The sequence below is a fragment of the Macrosteles quadrilineatus genome, unplaced genomic scaffold (genome assembly GCF_028750875.1).
Source record: "Macrosteles quadrilineatus isolate MER2022 unplaced genomic scaffold, UCM_ALF_1.0 Scaffold_8__2_contigs__length_117827958, whole genome shotgun sequence".
NCBI lineage: Eukaryota > Metazoa > Arthropoda > Insecta > Hemiptera > Cicadellidae > Macrosteles > Macrosteles quadrilineatus.
In genome coordinates this window covers 54972294-54990511 of record NW_026542601.1, presented here as the reverse complement: position 1 = coordinate 54990511, position 18218 = coordinate 54972294, and the positions used below count along the sequence as shown (strand labels likewise).

The 18218-nt window shown below is 39.0% G+C and overlaps 1 protein-coding gene across 2 annotated transcripts in view; it reads left to right on the top strand.

The window, feature by feature from the left end:
• The window catches only part of LOC129001161 (solute carrier family 23 member 1), a 49944-nt gene that overhangs the window by 22785 nt on the left and 8941 nt on the right, over positions 1 to 18218 (top strand). For both annotated transcript variants that reach the window (XM_054428372.1, XM_054428373.1), the window contains exons 9-11: positions 9607 to 9746; positions 12743 to 12890; positions 14312 to 14391. In XM_054428372.1, the coding sequence (XP_054284347.1) occupies positions 9607 to 9746; positions 12743 to 12890; positions 14312 to 14391 (368 nt within the window). The remainder of the gene's footprint in view (positions 1 to 9606; positions 9747 to 12742; positions 12891 to 14311; positions 14392 to 18218) is intronic.

The window sequence follows — 18218 nt, the reverse complement described above, 5'->3', positions numbered from 1 at the left end:
CTCTTAAACTAGACAGTAAGAATCTGTCTACAGAGAAATTTCATTGCAGTAATACAATTTGGTTGTACACCTTCAGTGTCTCAGTAATTCACTCTTTCTTAAATTCAGAATATACTATTCAAGGGTATTCCTGTGAATGGAGTTTCATATACAGGGTGTTTCAGTAAAGCGTAGCGGGCTATAGAGATTCAGATTCTACATGCAAAAATAAGTCGAAAATGAAGAATAACTTTTTTTCGATTTCGGCTTAGTTTGGCCGTAATCCGCCATTTTGTATTTTTTTGAAAATAATTAATTACTCAAAACCCCTTTGGAGATATTTTTATGAAACTTGGTATAAACCTTAAGTCTACAGGTATAAACATTCTCTGAAAATATCTTTGATCAGGCTCATCAAATTTCAAAAAAGCGGCCATTTAAATTTTTTTAAGTAAAACTCAATGAAAAGCGGCCATTACAAAAAAAAATTTAAATGGTCGCCGTTTTGAAACTAGATGAGCCTGATCGAAGATATTTTTGGAGAATGTTTATACCTGTAGACTTAAAGTTTATACCAAGTTTCATAAAAATATCTCCAAGGGTTTTTGAGTAATTAATTATTTTCAAAAAAATACAAAATGGCAGATTACGGCCAAACTAAGCCGAAATCGAAAAAAAAAAAATTCTTAATTTTCGACTTATTTTTGCATGTAGAATCTGAATCTGCATAGCTCGCTACGCTTTACTGAAACACCCTGTATAAACCCAGAGAAGAATGGATCATATCTAAAGCTTAATACCAATGGTCGTAAAAAAATCTATGGTTGATTTTAAGTTGTTTTTATTTATTTATTTATTTATTTATTTATTTATTTATTTATTTATTTTACATTCCAACCATTTTGATATTTAGTACAATTTAGTGCAATACAAACAAGACTTACTTAAAGCTAGTTATACAATAATCGTTGAGTGAAAAACAAAGAATAAGAATCAATTGATAATAACAAAAGAAAGAAACGGCAACAAGATGGCAAAAAGTCAGCGGTTGCAACAAAACAAGTGAAAATAAACAAAACAGTTACAACAAAACAAATCAATAAAAGCGTTACAATGAATAACAATAATAAATTTGATTTGAGTAGATTTTTTTTGTTTTTTTTTGGGAGAGGAGGGAAAATGCTTTTACGCACACAGGTAGCCAGCCTGTAGTGTGAGACTCCTGAAACTATCACAGACTACTCACTAAAAAACCCCCTCTACTCTGTTGGACACAGACCTGGAATTGTTTGTCACATTACTTCAACTTCAAGTCAGGCCAACATGTGACCTAAGCCCTCAGGGCTCTCACCGTTTTTGGCATTTAGATACTTTATGACCTACACCGCATCCCAGGCAAGGTCGAGCTTCTTGGCGCGGAGAATACCCTGGATGTAATGTGACACACAGGTCCAATTGTCCTCACCCTCCGTCATCATTGGTATGACCGTGTCCACTGACAGCAGTCCTACTAACTGTTGAGCCTCCAGGCGGGGCCTTTCCCAACGCTGGCAGTGGAAAAAGGTGTGTTCCACGTCGTTGGAATGCCTGGGCAATATATGCAATCGGGTGACACGGCTTTGCCCATCCTGAACAGGTACGACCGGAAAAAGCCGTGACCCATCAGAAATTGGGTGAAGTAGAAGTCCACCTCTTCGCACCGCCGATTAACCCAAGGTTGGACTTGCTGTATCAGTCACCCCGAGTCTCCTGTTCCCAGCTCTTCTGCCACAGCTGGTAGGTGCGGGTGCGTTCCTCTGTTCGTGCCTGGTCCTCCCCACGGCGCTGATAAATTGCCTTTCTCTCCGCCGCCAAAAGTTTTACGGGATGACTCCAGCAACCACCAGGACAGCGGGTTCGGACACTGTTCGGTAGGCGGATGCAACTCTTAGTGCTGCCTGACGCTGCACTCGGGCAAGCCGCATCCTATATACCTCCTTATTAAGAGCGTCTGCCCACACCTCAGCACCGTACAAGAGTACGGACTGGACAGAAGACATTAACAGCCTTCTACGGCTGGACCGAGGACCTCCGATATTGGCCATCAGCCGGCTAAGAGAGGAGACCACCTTAGCGGCCTTGTCCGCCGTACGGAAAATCTGATCCCGCCAGCTAAGCTTGCTGTCCACCATAACCCCAAGGTACTTGGCAGAACGAACGGTCTGAACTTCGACGGCCCCTACTCTCAACGGCACGATGGTGTCAATCCGTTTTTTTGTTAATATCACGATCTCAGTTTTGCTCAAAGCAAGCGAGAAACCGTGGTCTGTCATCCATGCGTTTATGGTATGCATATCTCGGTTCAGCTTTAGCTGAGCCAGCTCAACGCTACGTGCAGCTATCAAAACTGCAACGTCGTCTGCGTACCCAACCAAAGCAGTTTCCTCAGGCATTTCAGACCTCAGGAGGCTGTCATACATGACATTCCAGAGGTCTGGGCCGAGTATGGAACCTTGGGCAGCACCGGAAGTGACACTCATCGTCCGTGGGCCCTCTGTAGTTTCATACATGAGGAGGCGGAACCGGAGATAATCCTCCATGATACGCATGAGGTATGCCGGAACATGGAAGGTGTTCTCCAGAGCATCCAGCATATCGCACCACCTCGCGGAATTAAATGCGTTTCGCACATCGAGAGTTACGAGTAGCACAACCCTACGAGAGTAGTGGTTAAAATCTTCCGCTCTCATCACGGCCTGCTTCACCTCCTCAACAGCGTCAACCGTAGATCGCCCCATCCTGAATCCATACTGGCGAGGGCACAGGTCCCCCGCAGCGACCACAGCTGAATTCAGTCGGGAACGGATCAACTTCTCGAGAACTTTGCCAGCCGTATCCAACATACACAGAGGTCTGTAAGAGGATGGCAGGTCTGGGTCCCCCTTCCCCTTCCCAACAAGCACAAGCCTAGCAGTTTTCCAGCACGAGGGGAAAACTCCTTCGACTAGGCAGGTGTTGTACATGCGCAAAAGGATCAAGGGGTTAATAGTCAAAACCTTCTTGAGGACTTCGCCGGGTACCCCATCGGGTCCAGGAGCCTTATTGTTCTTCAGGGATAGGACGGCCGCCTCCATCTCTCCAAAACTGAAAAGTGGTACGTGGTCCACCCTTCCGAAATCCCTCAGTGGGCGCAACGTGTGAGCCGGGAAAAGGGACTCGACTATCCTCTCCATAGTGGCCCCATCCATGACGGAAGGTGGAGAGCGGGTGCCAAGTTTCTTGGTTACAAGTTTGTAACCCAGGCCCCACGGATTGGAATCGACGTCGTCCCTTAATGTCTCCCAGCAACTGCGTTTACTCCGGTTGATGGCCCGACGAAGAGACCTCCTAGCCACTCTGTAAGCATCCGACTTACGACGTCTGTCTACAGGTTCTCTGGCCCTGGTAGCAAGTCTTCTGGCTCTCAATGCTAACCGACGGAATTCCCCAATCTCGGCAGTCCACCAGTACACAGGTCGCTTATTGCACTGGGATCTGCGAGGCATAGACTCATCGCAAGCCGAGACGATCAGTCCCATCATGGATGTAACTACCGCCTCTGCGTGAGCCATGTCAGATGCGGGAGGAACCACCGGCGTTCCTCGTAAGATGGCTTCATTGAATTTTGCCATGTCCAATTTTTTTAAATTCCATCGAACGGGCTCTTGACGAAACGCGGCTACTCGTCCCTGATGACCATCCAGGACATCAAAAATTATGTACTGGTGGTCACTGGCCGTGTAATCCTCCAGGACTCTCCAGGCTCTGATCCTTGGCAAAAGAGACTCAGATGCAAGGGTAATGTCTGGGATCGTTCCCCGCATCCCAGGGCGCCGGAAAGTTGGCGTGTTGCCCTCGTTGACGACAACGAGTCCGGCTCTGGCAGCAAAGTCCAGAATGTACTTGCCCTTGGAATTTGTGAGGGTCATTCCCCACTCGACAGCCCTAGCATTAAAATCCCCACCCACGACGACGTGTCCTGTGGTATTGCGCACGCTCTCTTCCAGGCGGTCTATCTTCTCACGAAAGTCACGGATGGCCTCGTTGGGAGTGAGGTAGACACTAAAGTAAGTGACATCCCGGCACCGAACCCAAACGAAACCTCGGCCCTTCGCGTGACCCCGTACTTGTACTTTAGCTGCATTACGCGCCCAGAATGCAGCAGTACCAAGACTATCAGGGAACCAAAAAGCAGGGTCCCTATCACGGTACTGGTACTGTTCCCTGACTAAGAGCATCGTGTTCTAGGGCAAGCTGACATAGAAGTGCGTCAGCCGTCCTGGATCGCTCAAGATTGCACTGAAGGATTCTTATCTTCAATTCAATTCAAAACTTCTTTATTCATCTCTTGTACAAAATACATTTAATAGTGTCCACAGTTCAGCTGCAAGTAGGCATAATATTTATTAAATACATTTCTAACCTAAGAATATAAAAACAAAATTTCACAAACTTACATTTTTTTTTTATAAATTGTAAAAAAAATACTTATCCTGAATTAGTTTTTAACCTCAAAGACTATCCAACTCTTCAAAAGAAAAAATTGCCTTAATGATGAGAAATCTTTTTAATTTATTTTTAAATATTGTTTTGGAAGTCTCTGATTTAATTTCGATTGGGAGATTATTATAAAATTTTTGATCCCGCATATATGGGTTTTTTCTCAAACAGTTTTAGACTATGGTGGCCAATTGCAAGGTTTTCCCGATTTCTGGTGAAATAATTATGACTATCCCCAACTCGTTCCAAATCATGAAGTCTGTCCTTTACTGATAAAATTGTTTCAAAAACGTACATTCCGTAAATTGTCATTATATTTTCTGATTTAAAATGTTCTTTAGTAACAGAAGTTCGTGGGAGGGCTTTCGCTTGTTGTAGTGCAGATTTAAATACACTACACTGTCCAGACCCAGCTATATGCTTCAAGTGTTTGTCATTGAGCCCATTTTCTTTGCAAAGGAAACAGGACTCAACTTGGCAGTCCTTACGGATGTGACCGCCCTCCCCGCACCGAAGGCAGTTCTTGCTTCGGTCGGGTCCCTTGCAGTTTCGGGAGGAATGGCCGAAACAGAGGCATTTAAAACACCTCTTTACTTCCACTCTCCCTCTGATCCTGCAGTTGACCCAGCCGACTCTCAGATGCTGGAGTGCCAGCACCTTATTGGCATGTGCCTCTGCCATCTCGGCGACCGCCATCCGCTGCTGACTCCTATTCGATTTTGTGAGCCACACCTTAAGAAAAGCCGTTTGCCCGCCAAGCTCAGGGATAGCTTTCTTCAGGGCTTCAACAACATCAACCTCCGTCGACAAACAATCAATGTCCCGAACCTCGACTGATGTCTTTGGCTCAAGAGCACGGACGGTGCCCTGGCCTTCAATAGCTGCCTTCAGTTCGGCAGTAAAGGCTGCTTTGTCTTTCGACCTACCCAGTTCAAGGAGAACGTCCCCGTCCCGGGTTCGTCTAATCGACCGTACAACTGTATCGGTCTGCTCTTGCTTAGCCTGTGCCTTAATTGCACCCAGGACCTCAGCGAAAGATCTCCCCCCTGAGGGTTTGACCAGGATTGCCTCCGTCCTGGGCTTTTTTGGCCGGAACTTTTTCGGAGCAGAGACCGAGCCGGGCCCAGTTTGGGCCACGCCGGTCGGCTGTGCCTTCACTGCCACATTCTTTATAGAGGCGACCTCCGTCCGCCTCAATTGCCTCTTCTCCTTTCAGGAACGGCGTTTTTCCCATGCAGCCTCAGGTGTCTCCACAACTGATCCCTTTCGGGAACTTCCCTGAGGAGGGGTCGTAGGTAGCTGTGGCTGTTGGTTCTTCACAGAAGCTGCAGCTATGGCCGAAAAGGATCTGGGCACAGCAGGCAATAGGTCCGTCTGAGTCGCCTTGGCCTTTTCCGTGGTCCTTTTGGTCTGGACGCCTTCTTCTCTTTTTTGAGGACTGTTTGACCACTTGGTTTACGGCTCTCTGGGTCCGGAAGGTGTCCAGCATAGCCTTTATCGTAACTTCCATGTCTTGGAGCCGGGTTTCAATGTCACTCTCTGCGTCAAGATATTCCTGACGCAGAAGCACCATCTCAGAGCCTTCCGACCTCGACGTTGCTGTGGAAGGCTCCTCCGGCATTCCAACAGCAGAACTTGCTGGCAACGCCAGCTCGACGCCTGTAACTTCAACGTTTTCCACACCGCCCCCAGCTTCATTTGCCGAAGGAGATCTTAAAGGGGGGAACTCCTTAGTGCATTTGAAAGGTGCAGGTGGCGGAGATGTCCTCACGTTTTTTGGTGGTGGCGATCTCTGAACCTTGGAGCTACGAACAAAAGGGTTCCGCTCCACTTCCAACTTCTTTTCCTGCTCATTTGAGCTCTTGATCGAAAATGTGTTTATGGGGGTATTAAAAGCCATCGTGTTTATTCTGTATATTATTGATTTGAGTAGATAACAATAATAGTTATCAAAAAATAAAGTTAAAAACCATTAACAAGAAATAACAATAAATTAACAAAGAAAAGCGGTGTAGAGTTAACAAAGAAATAAAAGTTTAAAACAAAGATAACAATACTGTATGAAGATAACAATGATAAACTGAAACAATGTAACTGTGTTGTAGACTATGAAAAGACAATAATTTATTTTTGTAAAAAAATACAACCGACTTCAAACGCTCTAAAAAGAATGAAATAATTTCAATAAAGTTAACTTTTGTATTAGGCAAGCTCACGTATTTCAATTCGGCGCGGCTCTATGATGATTTTTGATACAAAATTGAAAGAGGGTGTCCATATTGCAGGTGACTATCTATAACTAAAGGTGTTAATCTGCATGTCTTTTTCATAGTTATGCGTTAAGTGTTATTTTATTACCGTAATCAGAGATCGGCATTATAGTGGTATTAACGAGTATCTTTAAAAAGATTATAACGCATTTAAATGTTTCTAACTTGGAAATGTAACGTTTTAATACTAAACTAGCTTCTTTTCCCTATCATAATATCAAACTAAATTATTTTCCTATTCATATAGAACATTTGTGTGTGTTATTTTCATAATGCATTTATTCTGAAGTAAACATAAAATACAAGAAAATATTTCCTTTAATATATAAACAAAACAGTTCAGTATGTTTTTTATATATTTATGTTATCCAGCTACAATTTATTGATTTTCAAAATACAAACACAATATTTAATTTCAATCATATTTGCAGTTTGAACCGCGCCGACTTGAAATATGTGAGTTTGCCTAATACAAAAGTTAACTTTATTTAAATTATTTCATTCTTTTTAGAGCGTTTGAAGTCGGTTGTATTTTTTTACAAAAATAAATTATTTCATGATTTTTAGTGACTGTATAATTTTTTATGTATTAATTACTTGAGGTTTTTTGATAAGCAAAACTGTTTGAAACAATCAAAAGTTCCACAGAACAATCATTATTTTAAAACTGCTTGAGTCACCTGTTCAGGTTACATAATCAATGGGTATGAAAATAAACATATTTAGATATTAAGAAAGAAAGAGTTGTCCATTACATTAGGCCTAATGAAAAACTAATTGTCTTTTCTAGATACATTGAAATGTCAGACATCATCGTTTCTTTGCAATCGGTGTACTTCTACATTATAAAAAGAAATACAGTAACGTCTCAAGCCTTTTGGAACAAAATAAAGTTATTCCTCAGCTACCAGCACTAAAAAATCTCTCAAAAGTGGAAAATTGGTTGTTAACACCATAGAACCTTTCGTATAGTACCTTTGGAAAATATTATATGAAAGATTGGTTCAGCTAAAAGTGGTGTAAGTCATGTAGGGGGTTTTGTTTGCTCAAGATATAGCCTAGTTGAAATTGCAAATCATCTTCCTCTAGGACTTTCCGAAGCAGGCATAAAATAGTATTGATATGTTATAGTAACTGGGTAGAGAATATCAATAAACATTCCACATCTGCAAATGCATGTTTAGTAATTAAAATATTCAACACTTTTAAGACAATTGACGATTATGCACTGTCACACTTCTTAGGTCGTGTAAGGAATAATTGCATTTGATTTATATTTATACCTGTTTTACGAATGCTGTGGTTTTCACAATACACCTTTATTTGTCATTATCATACAGCTATTCACTGAAAAATGTATGTTTTTGTAAGTCAGAATATTCAATACTAAAAACATAATTACTGTATACACAAATCAGGTAAAACGTTAAAATACATTTTTTATAGTAACCAAAACAAAATGCATTTTTCTCAATGTAATTAATTTAGGCTTCATGGCAAGAAATAGTTTATTGATCAATATGAAGCAACTGTTTCATGAAGAAATTGTCTGTGTCTTTTAAATGGTTTCAACTAACAGCTGTAGGAATGTTATTATTATTTATTGCCTTCTCTGCACAAATGTAAACAGTGTGCACAAATGTAAACAAAATGAATGTTGAATATTTAAGGTTTTCAGAATTTTTCACCGAAACAAATATTATACTTAAACATAATATATAAGGTACCAAATAGAAACTCTCCTGGTTATTTTGGTGGTGGAACCACACTGATCGGTAAGAGAATCACAGAGAAATTGGTGAACATACATAGAAAAAAAAAACATCGCCACAGACAAATTGAGAACCTCCTCCTTTTGTTGGTAGTGGGGAAGTCGGTTAAAAATGAAAGGAATGGAATACAAAAACATTCTTCTAATCCATTGCTTGAATGAGGCAACACCGTCCAGGAAGAAGTCAACACCATCAGACACGCTGTGCCTGCTCGTTGCATGCGTGCCACAGCCCTATTTGCCTCGTAGTCTGTGCGGTGGTGTAGTCTCGCAAAGAAGTCTCTTGAACGGGTGCACGAAGGAGATTTTAGCTGGATCTGACGCAGGATTTCAGGACAGTTAATACTACCATTTAGTATTTTATGAGGGACTGTCAGATCAGCGAAAGTCCTATGATCCTCCAGAGGCTGAAGGCCAAGGTCCCGGGGTTTAGTACCCTTCAACAGTAATCAGCTGTTCCATAGTTGTAGGCACGTTTGAATTTCCAAAACATACAGTTGCAATTATGGAGGTGCAGTTGACAGCACAGCGTCTTGAATGGTTGATAGAGACAAAATCTGTTATGTGATTTTTTTGTCTGGGGGTTCTATGATATATCAAGTGTATCGCTTGCCGATTTCGAACATAGATAAACTAAAAACAAAGATAAAGCAAAAGGATGGTTTTGAAAAAATATCTAATGATGTGCGCCACAATGTGTGGTCAGAGCTGAAACGACGACTTGTTCTTCTTCGAGCAAATAACGGAGGACATGGATAGGTAGACGTTAGGGGGTGAAACCATGGTAGGAAAACTTAGGAAGTTAAGGAAGAAATTGTATTAGGTAGCTTTTTATCTTTAATAATAAAGTGTTAATGCCAGTTTACTTTTGATCCATTCTTTTTTTGAAACCTGGTATTTAAGAATAATTTACCTGTATCCTTGAATATTCCTGTTTCCACCATTTTAAGTTAGTAAAATTTTCGTTATGGTGAATAAAACACACAGAGAGTGTTTTTGAGTTTAATCTATATCAATCTCACTTATGATTTTATGTTTTCACTTTTCCAATAATGTATCTTTGTAAAGCTGCCCCTCCTCCGCCCGTGTCCGCCATCAACAGAGGCATAGGCACCGAGGGTCTTGGAACATTCCTCGCTGGTATCTGGGGGAGTGGCAATGGCACAAACACCTTTGGGGAGAATGTTGGTGCAATAGGAGTCACCAAGGTAGTATCTGAAATGTTTATCAAGAAATGTTTGAGAGAATAATTTGGATGACCATAATTTAGCAAAATAAGTATTTTAGTCATTAATCAGAATTTTTTTTATGTGTTGCAGATTTAAATTATTTTCTTTCCATCCTATAAGGGCAAGAAGAGTCAGCTAAAGTCTAAGAGCCTAACGAATTAGGTCTAACGATCTGCTGGTTTTGCTGAAGAAAATAGTTCTGATTGGCTGACAGTGTGTTAAAACTCTTGTGATCAGTTTTGTCAGTGGATCAGTTGGATTGGATTATAAATTTAAGCCAGCTATTAAGTATGGGATCGCGCCCTGGAGCCCACCACTAAATTTGATCAGTTCTCACCCCTTACTTTACTTGATATAATCCATGGACAGGTAAAGGATCCAGTGAAGGCCTACGCCTATGCAGCTCTTCTACTAAACTTGGAGTGATAAATAAGTTTGGTGCCTTTTTCATCATCCAAGGGGTGGAGAGGATTTGTAATGTATGAATAATAATCCATTTGATCACTGCAGGTTCCCATGTAGCACAGATGGTTGGGCCAACGTTGGTAAATTGTGGAGCCACACAGTTGGCCAACGGTAGAAATGTCACCTCTTTAAACTGTTTTCCAGCCAACCTTTGTCCAACAATGGCCCAACCAAAATTATTTCACACAAAATAATAAAGATTTAGTACGAAAAGCATAATTATTAGTTGAGTAAATTGATTAAATAGTTCATAAAAACAATTTTTGAAAAAAAGCTGGAACAAAATTTTTTGGCCCAGACGGGTCTCGAACCCGGGTCCTTCGACTTATGAGCCTCTTACCTTACCACTGAGCTATCTGTGATTGTTGATACAGAGAGTTTTCAAGTGGTGAAAGAGTAGCCGACAGTTGCAATGGTCGCAATACTTCAAACATTTTTGATACTACACAGTATAATATGATTCTGTTAATCTGTTAAGGCATCATAAGTAGTTATTTTTTTTTGGAGTTAGAGAGGATACTGGTATTTGAATATAGATTAATTAATTACCGTTAGATTATTAATGCTATTATAATTGACTGTTATATGATTAATTACTCTTTCCCCTTAAATTGTTGCAAATAAGTTAAAGAATATTAATTTAAAAAATATTTGCATTATTATAATTATTAAAATTCATTGTTGTAGCCCCGGAACTGTAATATATAAAATATCTGGTTTTACAATACCTTTATCAGTTCCAAAAACTTTTGGAAACTTTTGGAACTGATAAAGGTATTGTAAAACCAGATATTTTATTATAATTATGTTGTGAAAGCTAGACCCAGAGAATGAAAGTCGTGTAAACTCAACTATGGACCATCGTTGGTCCAACAAAAGTATCTTTTGTTGGTCCAACGGAGTGAAAAACGGTTGGACAACGGTTGGCTTGATGTATGATACCCAACAATGCATATTAATGTATTTCGTTAACAATGAACCGATGTTGGTCCACAGTTGTAAATATTGGTTGGCCCAACTACGAGATATACAGTTGGACAACGGTTGGTTGGTTGTGGAAGCTCCAACCAACCATCGACCAACTGTCCCACAGTTGGCCAACGTTGGCCCAACCATCTGTGCTACATGGGTTGGCAGTAGATTGATCTAATCGTGTTCTGTGTTGATCGCAATCGCAAAGCCGTCCTTATGCGGTGCAAAAGGTGCAGGTGCGCTTGGTATAAAATTCTTGAAAATTGTAAAAATTCTACAAATTTTATGTAAGTCAATTATTTAAAAAGAATAAGGAGATAAATAAATACAGTATCACACATTGCAATTAAATATTAATTTGTATTTTAGGGATACCTACAACATTTATTGTAGTAAGGGGCCCACCTCTGTATGTTTTGCACTGGGCCCCGCAACACCCAAGCCAGCTCTGTGTTGACGCTTCTACAAGGAGTGATAAATAAGTTTAGTCTTTGACTATTGATACAACTAGACACTCCATCCCCATGTTGTCATCAGATGTTGTCATGATGTTATCAAAGTCGTGAACAACTAATGTAAATTACTAATTTCTGTTGAATACAAGAAACTTTTTTACCAAGTCAAAAACTGATGGAATAGTATATTTCATTACTAGGACCGAAAGTGGCATTTTCCGTTGCGCGCTCAAGTTTTTGTTTGAGGCGAAGCCGAACACAGGGAACCCCAATTTCACGTGCGAGGCGAAGCCGAGTATGTGAGAGCTATTTTCACGTACGAGGCGAAGCCGAGGACGGAAATAATGGAGCAAGTGCCGGATAATAACTTTCGGTACGAGTTATGAACGATACTTTTCATCACGACGCAAAAATACACAAACACAGAATAGCAGACCTCAGTAATATTAAAACAATTTGATTTCTCAATTAATTTGATTGAACATCAAAATAAAATAAAATCTTCTAAAAAGGAACCTACGTATATTTCTCAATAAATTTGGTTTAAACATCAAAATAAAAGAATAAAACAACTTTTAAAAATACATACAGCTGATTCAAATTATTAAATTAAACCGTAACAAAACACTAGCGCGCGTAGTGAATAAATGGAGAACTAATTGAGAGCGAGGGAAAGTAGATTTAGAGGGAGGTAAAATCAGCTGATCGATTTTCCCTCGCCCTAAATTAGAGCTTGGGAAACGACTACTTTCATTGATGTCAGCTGTTATCGAAAATAGTTACTTTCGTTAAGGAGTGATGAAAAACTTATTGTACGCTCTAGCAACTGTTATGGCTCATCAACTATGTTACAAAAAAATAAAGTAGGAAATAGAATTTTATAAACACTATTACATTCTGTGACTGCCTCAGTGAGTGCCTCATACAGCTATGTTTTATTATTTAAAGAAAATTCTCGACAGCTGTGCAAATAGATGGGATTTCTAATTCAGTGTCCAATAGTCAACGGTTTGGTGTTTCCATTATCATCTAATGGATGGAGAGGATGTATAGGCCTAATATTTCTATGTTTAATCACTGCAGGTTGGCAGTAGAAGAGTGATTCAGTACGCCTGTGTATTGATGCTTCTACAAGGAGTGATCAATAAGTTTGGTGCCTTCTTCATCATCATACCGGAGCCTGTAGTAGGGGGGATCTTCTGTGTTATGTTTGGCATGATCACAGCATTCGGTAAAGCTTAAATTTTGAAGATTATATTTCAAATTTGTTACTCAGGTGTATTTTATAATTTACTAGCTTTAAATGTGGTTTATTTATGTCAATGCTTGTCTATTTTCAAGATGAGCTTGTTTGCATGGCTCAACCATGTCCTGGTTGAAGTTCGTTTGCTACGCTTACTCAGTTTGGAGCCTTTTGAAGGATCTTCACCAAACACCACACAAACCAAACCATCCTTGAATAATGCTTAATAATGCCTGAAAGTTTCATCACAATTTGTCGACCGGTTTCGGAGTCCATAAAGGACAAACAAACATACATTGGATTTTATATATATAGATGAGGTCATTTCAGCACATCTGTTATATTATTAAGGTGATGGGTGATACAGTCAAATTTGTGGTTATGGCTTAAGACCAAATAAATATTTTAGCATAGGCCTATGGCACATCAAAATGAATCTCAGAGTGTGTAGATTTACCAAAAATCATTGGTATTAGCATTTTCTCTGTTAGGCTCTGCCTAACAGGGTGTTATCCAAACGGTCCTACACGCTTTCAAAGCTATTTAATTAATTAAATTAATAACGGCAAGACCTTTGCTGGTCTAAAGGTTAGTAAAGGTTTAGTTCAGTTTTGCTCATAGCTTGCCATTTCAAGGAATTCTTTGATCAAAATTGTTAAGCAAGATGAAAATTCAAATTATAATCCATGTATATGACACTATTGTATTTCATAAAGAAATCTCAATAAAGAAAATTGATTGATTAATTGATCTTTATTTGTAAATTTTGTATAACAGGTAAAGGGGTTTGACTAAAATTGGAGAAATAGGGTAAAATAACTTTTTTGTACCATATCCAAAATATAAAGTAATAGATGTTATCGTTATATGTTATGTTGTCAGATTATAAATTGATCTATATTGAATTCAAATATAAGTAGAAGAGTTGAAAGTAAGTAGATCAACACTTCAAAATAAGTTAATCTTTTCAAATTAAATTAAATTGTTATTGTATTTAAACACGCACGAATTTAAGTTGTGACTTATGTATACTATAAGGTATGATACAAAAAAGGTATGATATATAATCTGTATATAAAGAAAAGAATTTTACTACAAGAAGTGATTGATATAAGTATTTGTTTTTTAAGTAAATATTAGATGTCTAGCTATATCATACAGCTTTGTATCTGCACAGATCTCCCCCATATATATACACGTACTACCGCCATTAATTGCTAAGCAAGGGTATGGTAGTTTGTAACATAATGTCATACTATTCTCTGCATTCTTCTTTATACTATAGGTTATTTTGACTAATTTTAAATACTTAGATAATTTCAAATATGCAAATGCGGCGATTACCTATGATTCTTAATTATTTAATTTTTTAACTTTCCAAAACACTGAATTCGGCATCTATGTTCTAGGACTATCCGCTTTGCAGTATGTCGAACTGAATTCTTCCAGAAACTTGTACATCATTGGCTTCTCAATGTTCTTTTCTTTGGTAAGGAAACAAAGTAAAAATACCAATACGTAATAATTTTATATACAGTAATGCAACAAAACAAAAATATTAGGTCAGTTAATTGCTAACTTATGTTAACTGTACAATATAGATGCAGTTAGATTATTCATTTCCATTAATCTACATGGAATAAAAACCTGTCACCTCATTGAGATTTTTGGTAGAACTGCTGGAAATATACCATTTAATTGAACTTACTGCTCAGTAGTTCCGTGTAAACATGATTTACTAGCAGAGTACCGGTACCCGCCTTTCATATGAGGTTGGCATATAAGTAGAAAATGCTTTTTGCAGTTATGGGGGAGGAGGAGGATAGTGTATAGCACATATAGGTACCATAGCCATAATGGGGAAAGAGCTGGTCTAGTGGTTAGAGCGCTGGACTTCGGTTCCAGAGGTCCTGGGTTCAAATCCCGCCAAATCACCAATGGTTTTTATCTATGTGATAATGCCGCAACCCTTAGGTCTAGCCTGAAGTAATGTGAAAAACAATTCCGGGCTCGTACCTAGCGTCTTAGGACAAAAAAAAAACCATAGCCATAATGTTCTACCACTGCACCTAAACCATAGAAATATGTAAAGTTTTCATTGTGTACCACATATTTTTGTTGCTAGTTGGTTCATTAGCTGTTATCATAAATGCAAAAAATATAGTGCTGCACCTAATTGCTATTTAATATCATAGAACCAACTTGTGCAGTTGAAACAACTGACAGAATTCTTTAATTCCTTTTAAACATGAACGAGCTGGTGGCCCGTCCTACTTACAGGAATCGAGTTGTCAACTAAAACGGAATAATTCAGAACATCTAGTTTACACGCATAGACACAAATTCTGGCAGTTTTAATGGGCAAGATCACCTCATAAACAAATGTAATGTGACCACCTATTTATTCCATTCGAATATAGACCTAAAATATGGCGATATGCCGTACCTTATCTTACCTCCGTGACCACTGAAACTTTTATGAGGATTCTCTTCTATCACCTGCCTCTTCAAAATTTAGATTCCAGTCTGAGGATGCATTATATAACTTGATATTTCCCGCCTATCGTGTGGTACTCCTTGGAATACTTTTTAAAAGTTTATGCAGAGCCTGTCCATCCAAGCTTTACCTACTTCTGGAAAGCATCCCTATATTTGGGTGTTGACACATTTCTCTTAGCTCTCTGTTCTTTTTTATTTCGACCTCCGGGCCGTTATCTTGAACTGGTCTGTATATTTTCTTTGCACTTTATTATCTAACCCAGCATTAAGGTTTTTCGGTTCTGTGATAATATTTTTATACATATGAACTGTTATTCCTTATTGTATTTATGAATTTCTTTAATGTCTCACAGTTGTTCTTTGTTTACTATTTACATTTTGTATTTGTATGTTACAAATCTTTACTTGACTTCAGAGTTTATTAAAACCTATCCTTTTTAGCACTATTGACCTTAAGAGTGCTTACCATCAAATACAAATTGAAAAATGAAATAGTAACTGCAACTAAAGCCCCAATCCAAAATGACATACCATTTACAGTTGAGACCGATGCATCTGAGTTTTCAATCGGCTAAACCTTGTCACAAGCAGGACGTCCAGTAGCTTTTTATTCTAAAACATTATCAAAATCTGAAAAGAACCATTCTTCTGTTGAAAAAGAAGCTCAAGCAATCGTAGAATCTCTTAAGAAGTGGAGACACTATCTTATTGGCCGGCCATTCCTACTAATTACAGACCAAAGATCAGTTTCTTTCATGTTTGACAATAAAAGATTTGGAAAAATAAAGAATGAAAAGGTACAACGTTGGCGTTTAGAACTGTCTTGTTTCAGTTTCAAGTATGATATCGTATATCGACCAGGCAAGGAAAATGGAGTTGCAGACACAATGTCACGATTGTGTGGAACGATTTGTGGTCGTCCAAACTTAAATGATATCCACACGAGCCTGTGTCACCCGGGAGTGACAAGATTTTACCACTGGATTAGATCGAAAAACTTACCTTTTTCACTGGAAGAAGTTCGTCGTACTATAGCTCAATGTCGAATTTGTGCTGAACTTAAGCCTAGGTTTTGTAAATATGAAGGTACGTTAATCAAAGCTACAGCACCTTTTGAGCGACTAAACTTAGACTTTAAAGGACCAATTAATTCCAAGTGCTACACAAAATAAATACATATTAACTGTTGTAGACGAGTATTCACGATATCCATTTGCTTTCCCCTGTAGAGACATGACTTCCAGTACCGTGATTGAGAAACTGAAAGAAATGTTTACAATTTTTGGTATGCCTTCATTCATTCATTCAGACCGAGGAACGTCATTAATGTCAAACGAATTAAAGTCTTTCTTACAAACTCATGGTGTTGCGTCAAGCCACTCTTCTGCTTATAATCCTAGAGGGAATGGCCAAGTAGAGAGATTCAATGGCACTATATGGAAGACTGTTATGCTTGCTCTCAGAACCCAAGACCTATCCGTAAAGTATTGGGAATCAGTTCTTCCTGAAGCACTTCACTCAATAAGATCATTATTATGTACATCAACCAATACAACACCTCATGAACTGATGTTTAAGCACCCCAGAATATCGTATTATGGAGGTTCAGTTCCAAGCTGGCTGCCACAACCCGGCCCAGTACTGTTGAGAAGGCACAACAGATCCAGCAAGTATGACTCACTTGTAGAAGAGGTAGAACTTATTCAAGCAAATCCAGGTTATGCTCATGTGAAACTCCCAAATGGACAAGAGAAGACAGTATCCATAAGAGATCTGGCCCCAGCACTTGGACAATCATCTTTAGAAACAGACTACCAATTGCCAGAAACAGATGGAAATGAACAAGTTATTCAAGAACCGGAGGTTTCATTTGATCAAGAACAAGACGAAAATGATTCTAGTGGGACATTAAGTGACACGAATGTACCAGTTGGACATGCAAACAGTTCTTGCAAAGACTCAAGTTCAGTGCCTTCCAAAACGCATCCACAGCGTATACGGCAAAGACCTTACTATCTAAAAGACTACGTCTCGTTTTAGGGTGGGAAGAATGTGATAATATTTTTATACATATGAACTGTTATTATTCCTTATTGTACAGGGTGTTTATAAAAAAACTTTACAACTTTAACATTCTCCCATTCATGATCCATGGGACATAAACGTTTCCTATTGACACCACATGAAAGGGCTGCTCAAAAAGTTTTAATCAGCTGGCAGTTCAATCAGCTGATGGCCTTACATTGTTGTTTGGTAAACAAAAACAAATAATTGAAAAGTCTCATTAGCATCGCAATGGAAGCACGAATCAAAGCGCAGTGTGTGGAGTGGTTCATTGAAACGAAATCTGATGTTGTTGTTCAACGGAGATTTCGGACAAGATATAATAGGAATCCTCCTTCAAGACCCACAATGAGGGCTCCCCCGCACTGGAAGAGGTTTGTTCGGGATTGTTTGGATCAAAAATTCCCAAATCGTTGGATTGGCCGTGGTGGGCCAACACCTTGGCCTCCTAGGTCACCAGATATAACTCCATGTGACTTTTTTGTTTGGGGTTTTGTTAAGAATCGTGTCTACGCTAGTAAAGTGGACAACAAAGAAGAACTAAGAGAAAGGATCAGGAGAGCGTTTGATGAAATAGATCATTCAATTTTGCGTCGTGTTTGGTCAGAACTGGAATGTCGACTTGATTTTTTGCGAGCAAACAACGGGAAACACATTGAAGTTAGGTAAACTTCTTATCATGTAAATAAAACTTGAGAAAATTTCCTAAATTTTAATTTTTGTTTCATAGCTGTAAGTGAAAAAATAAAGGTT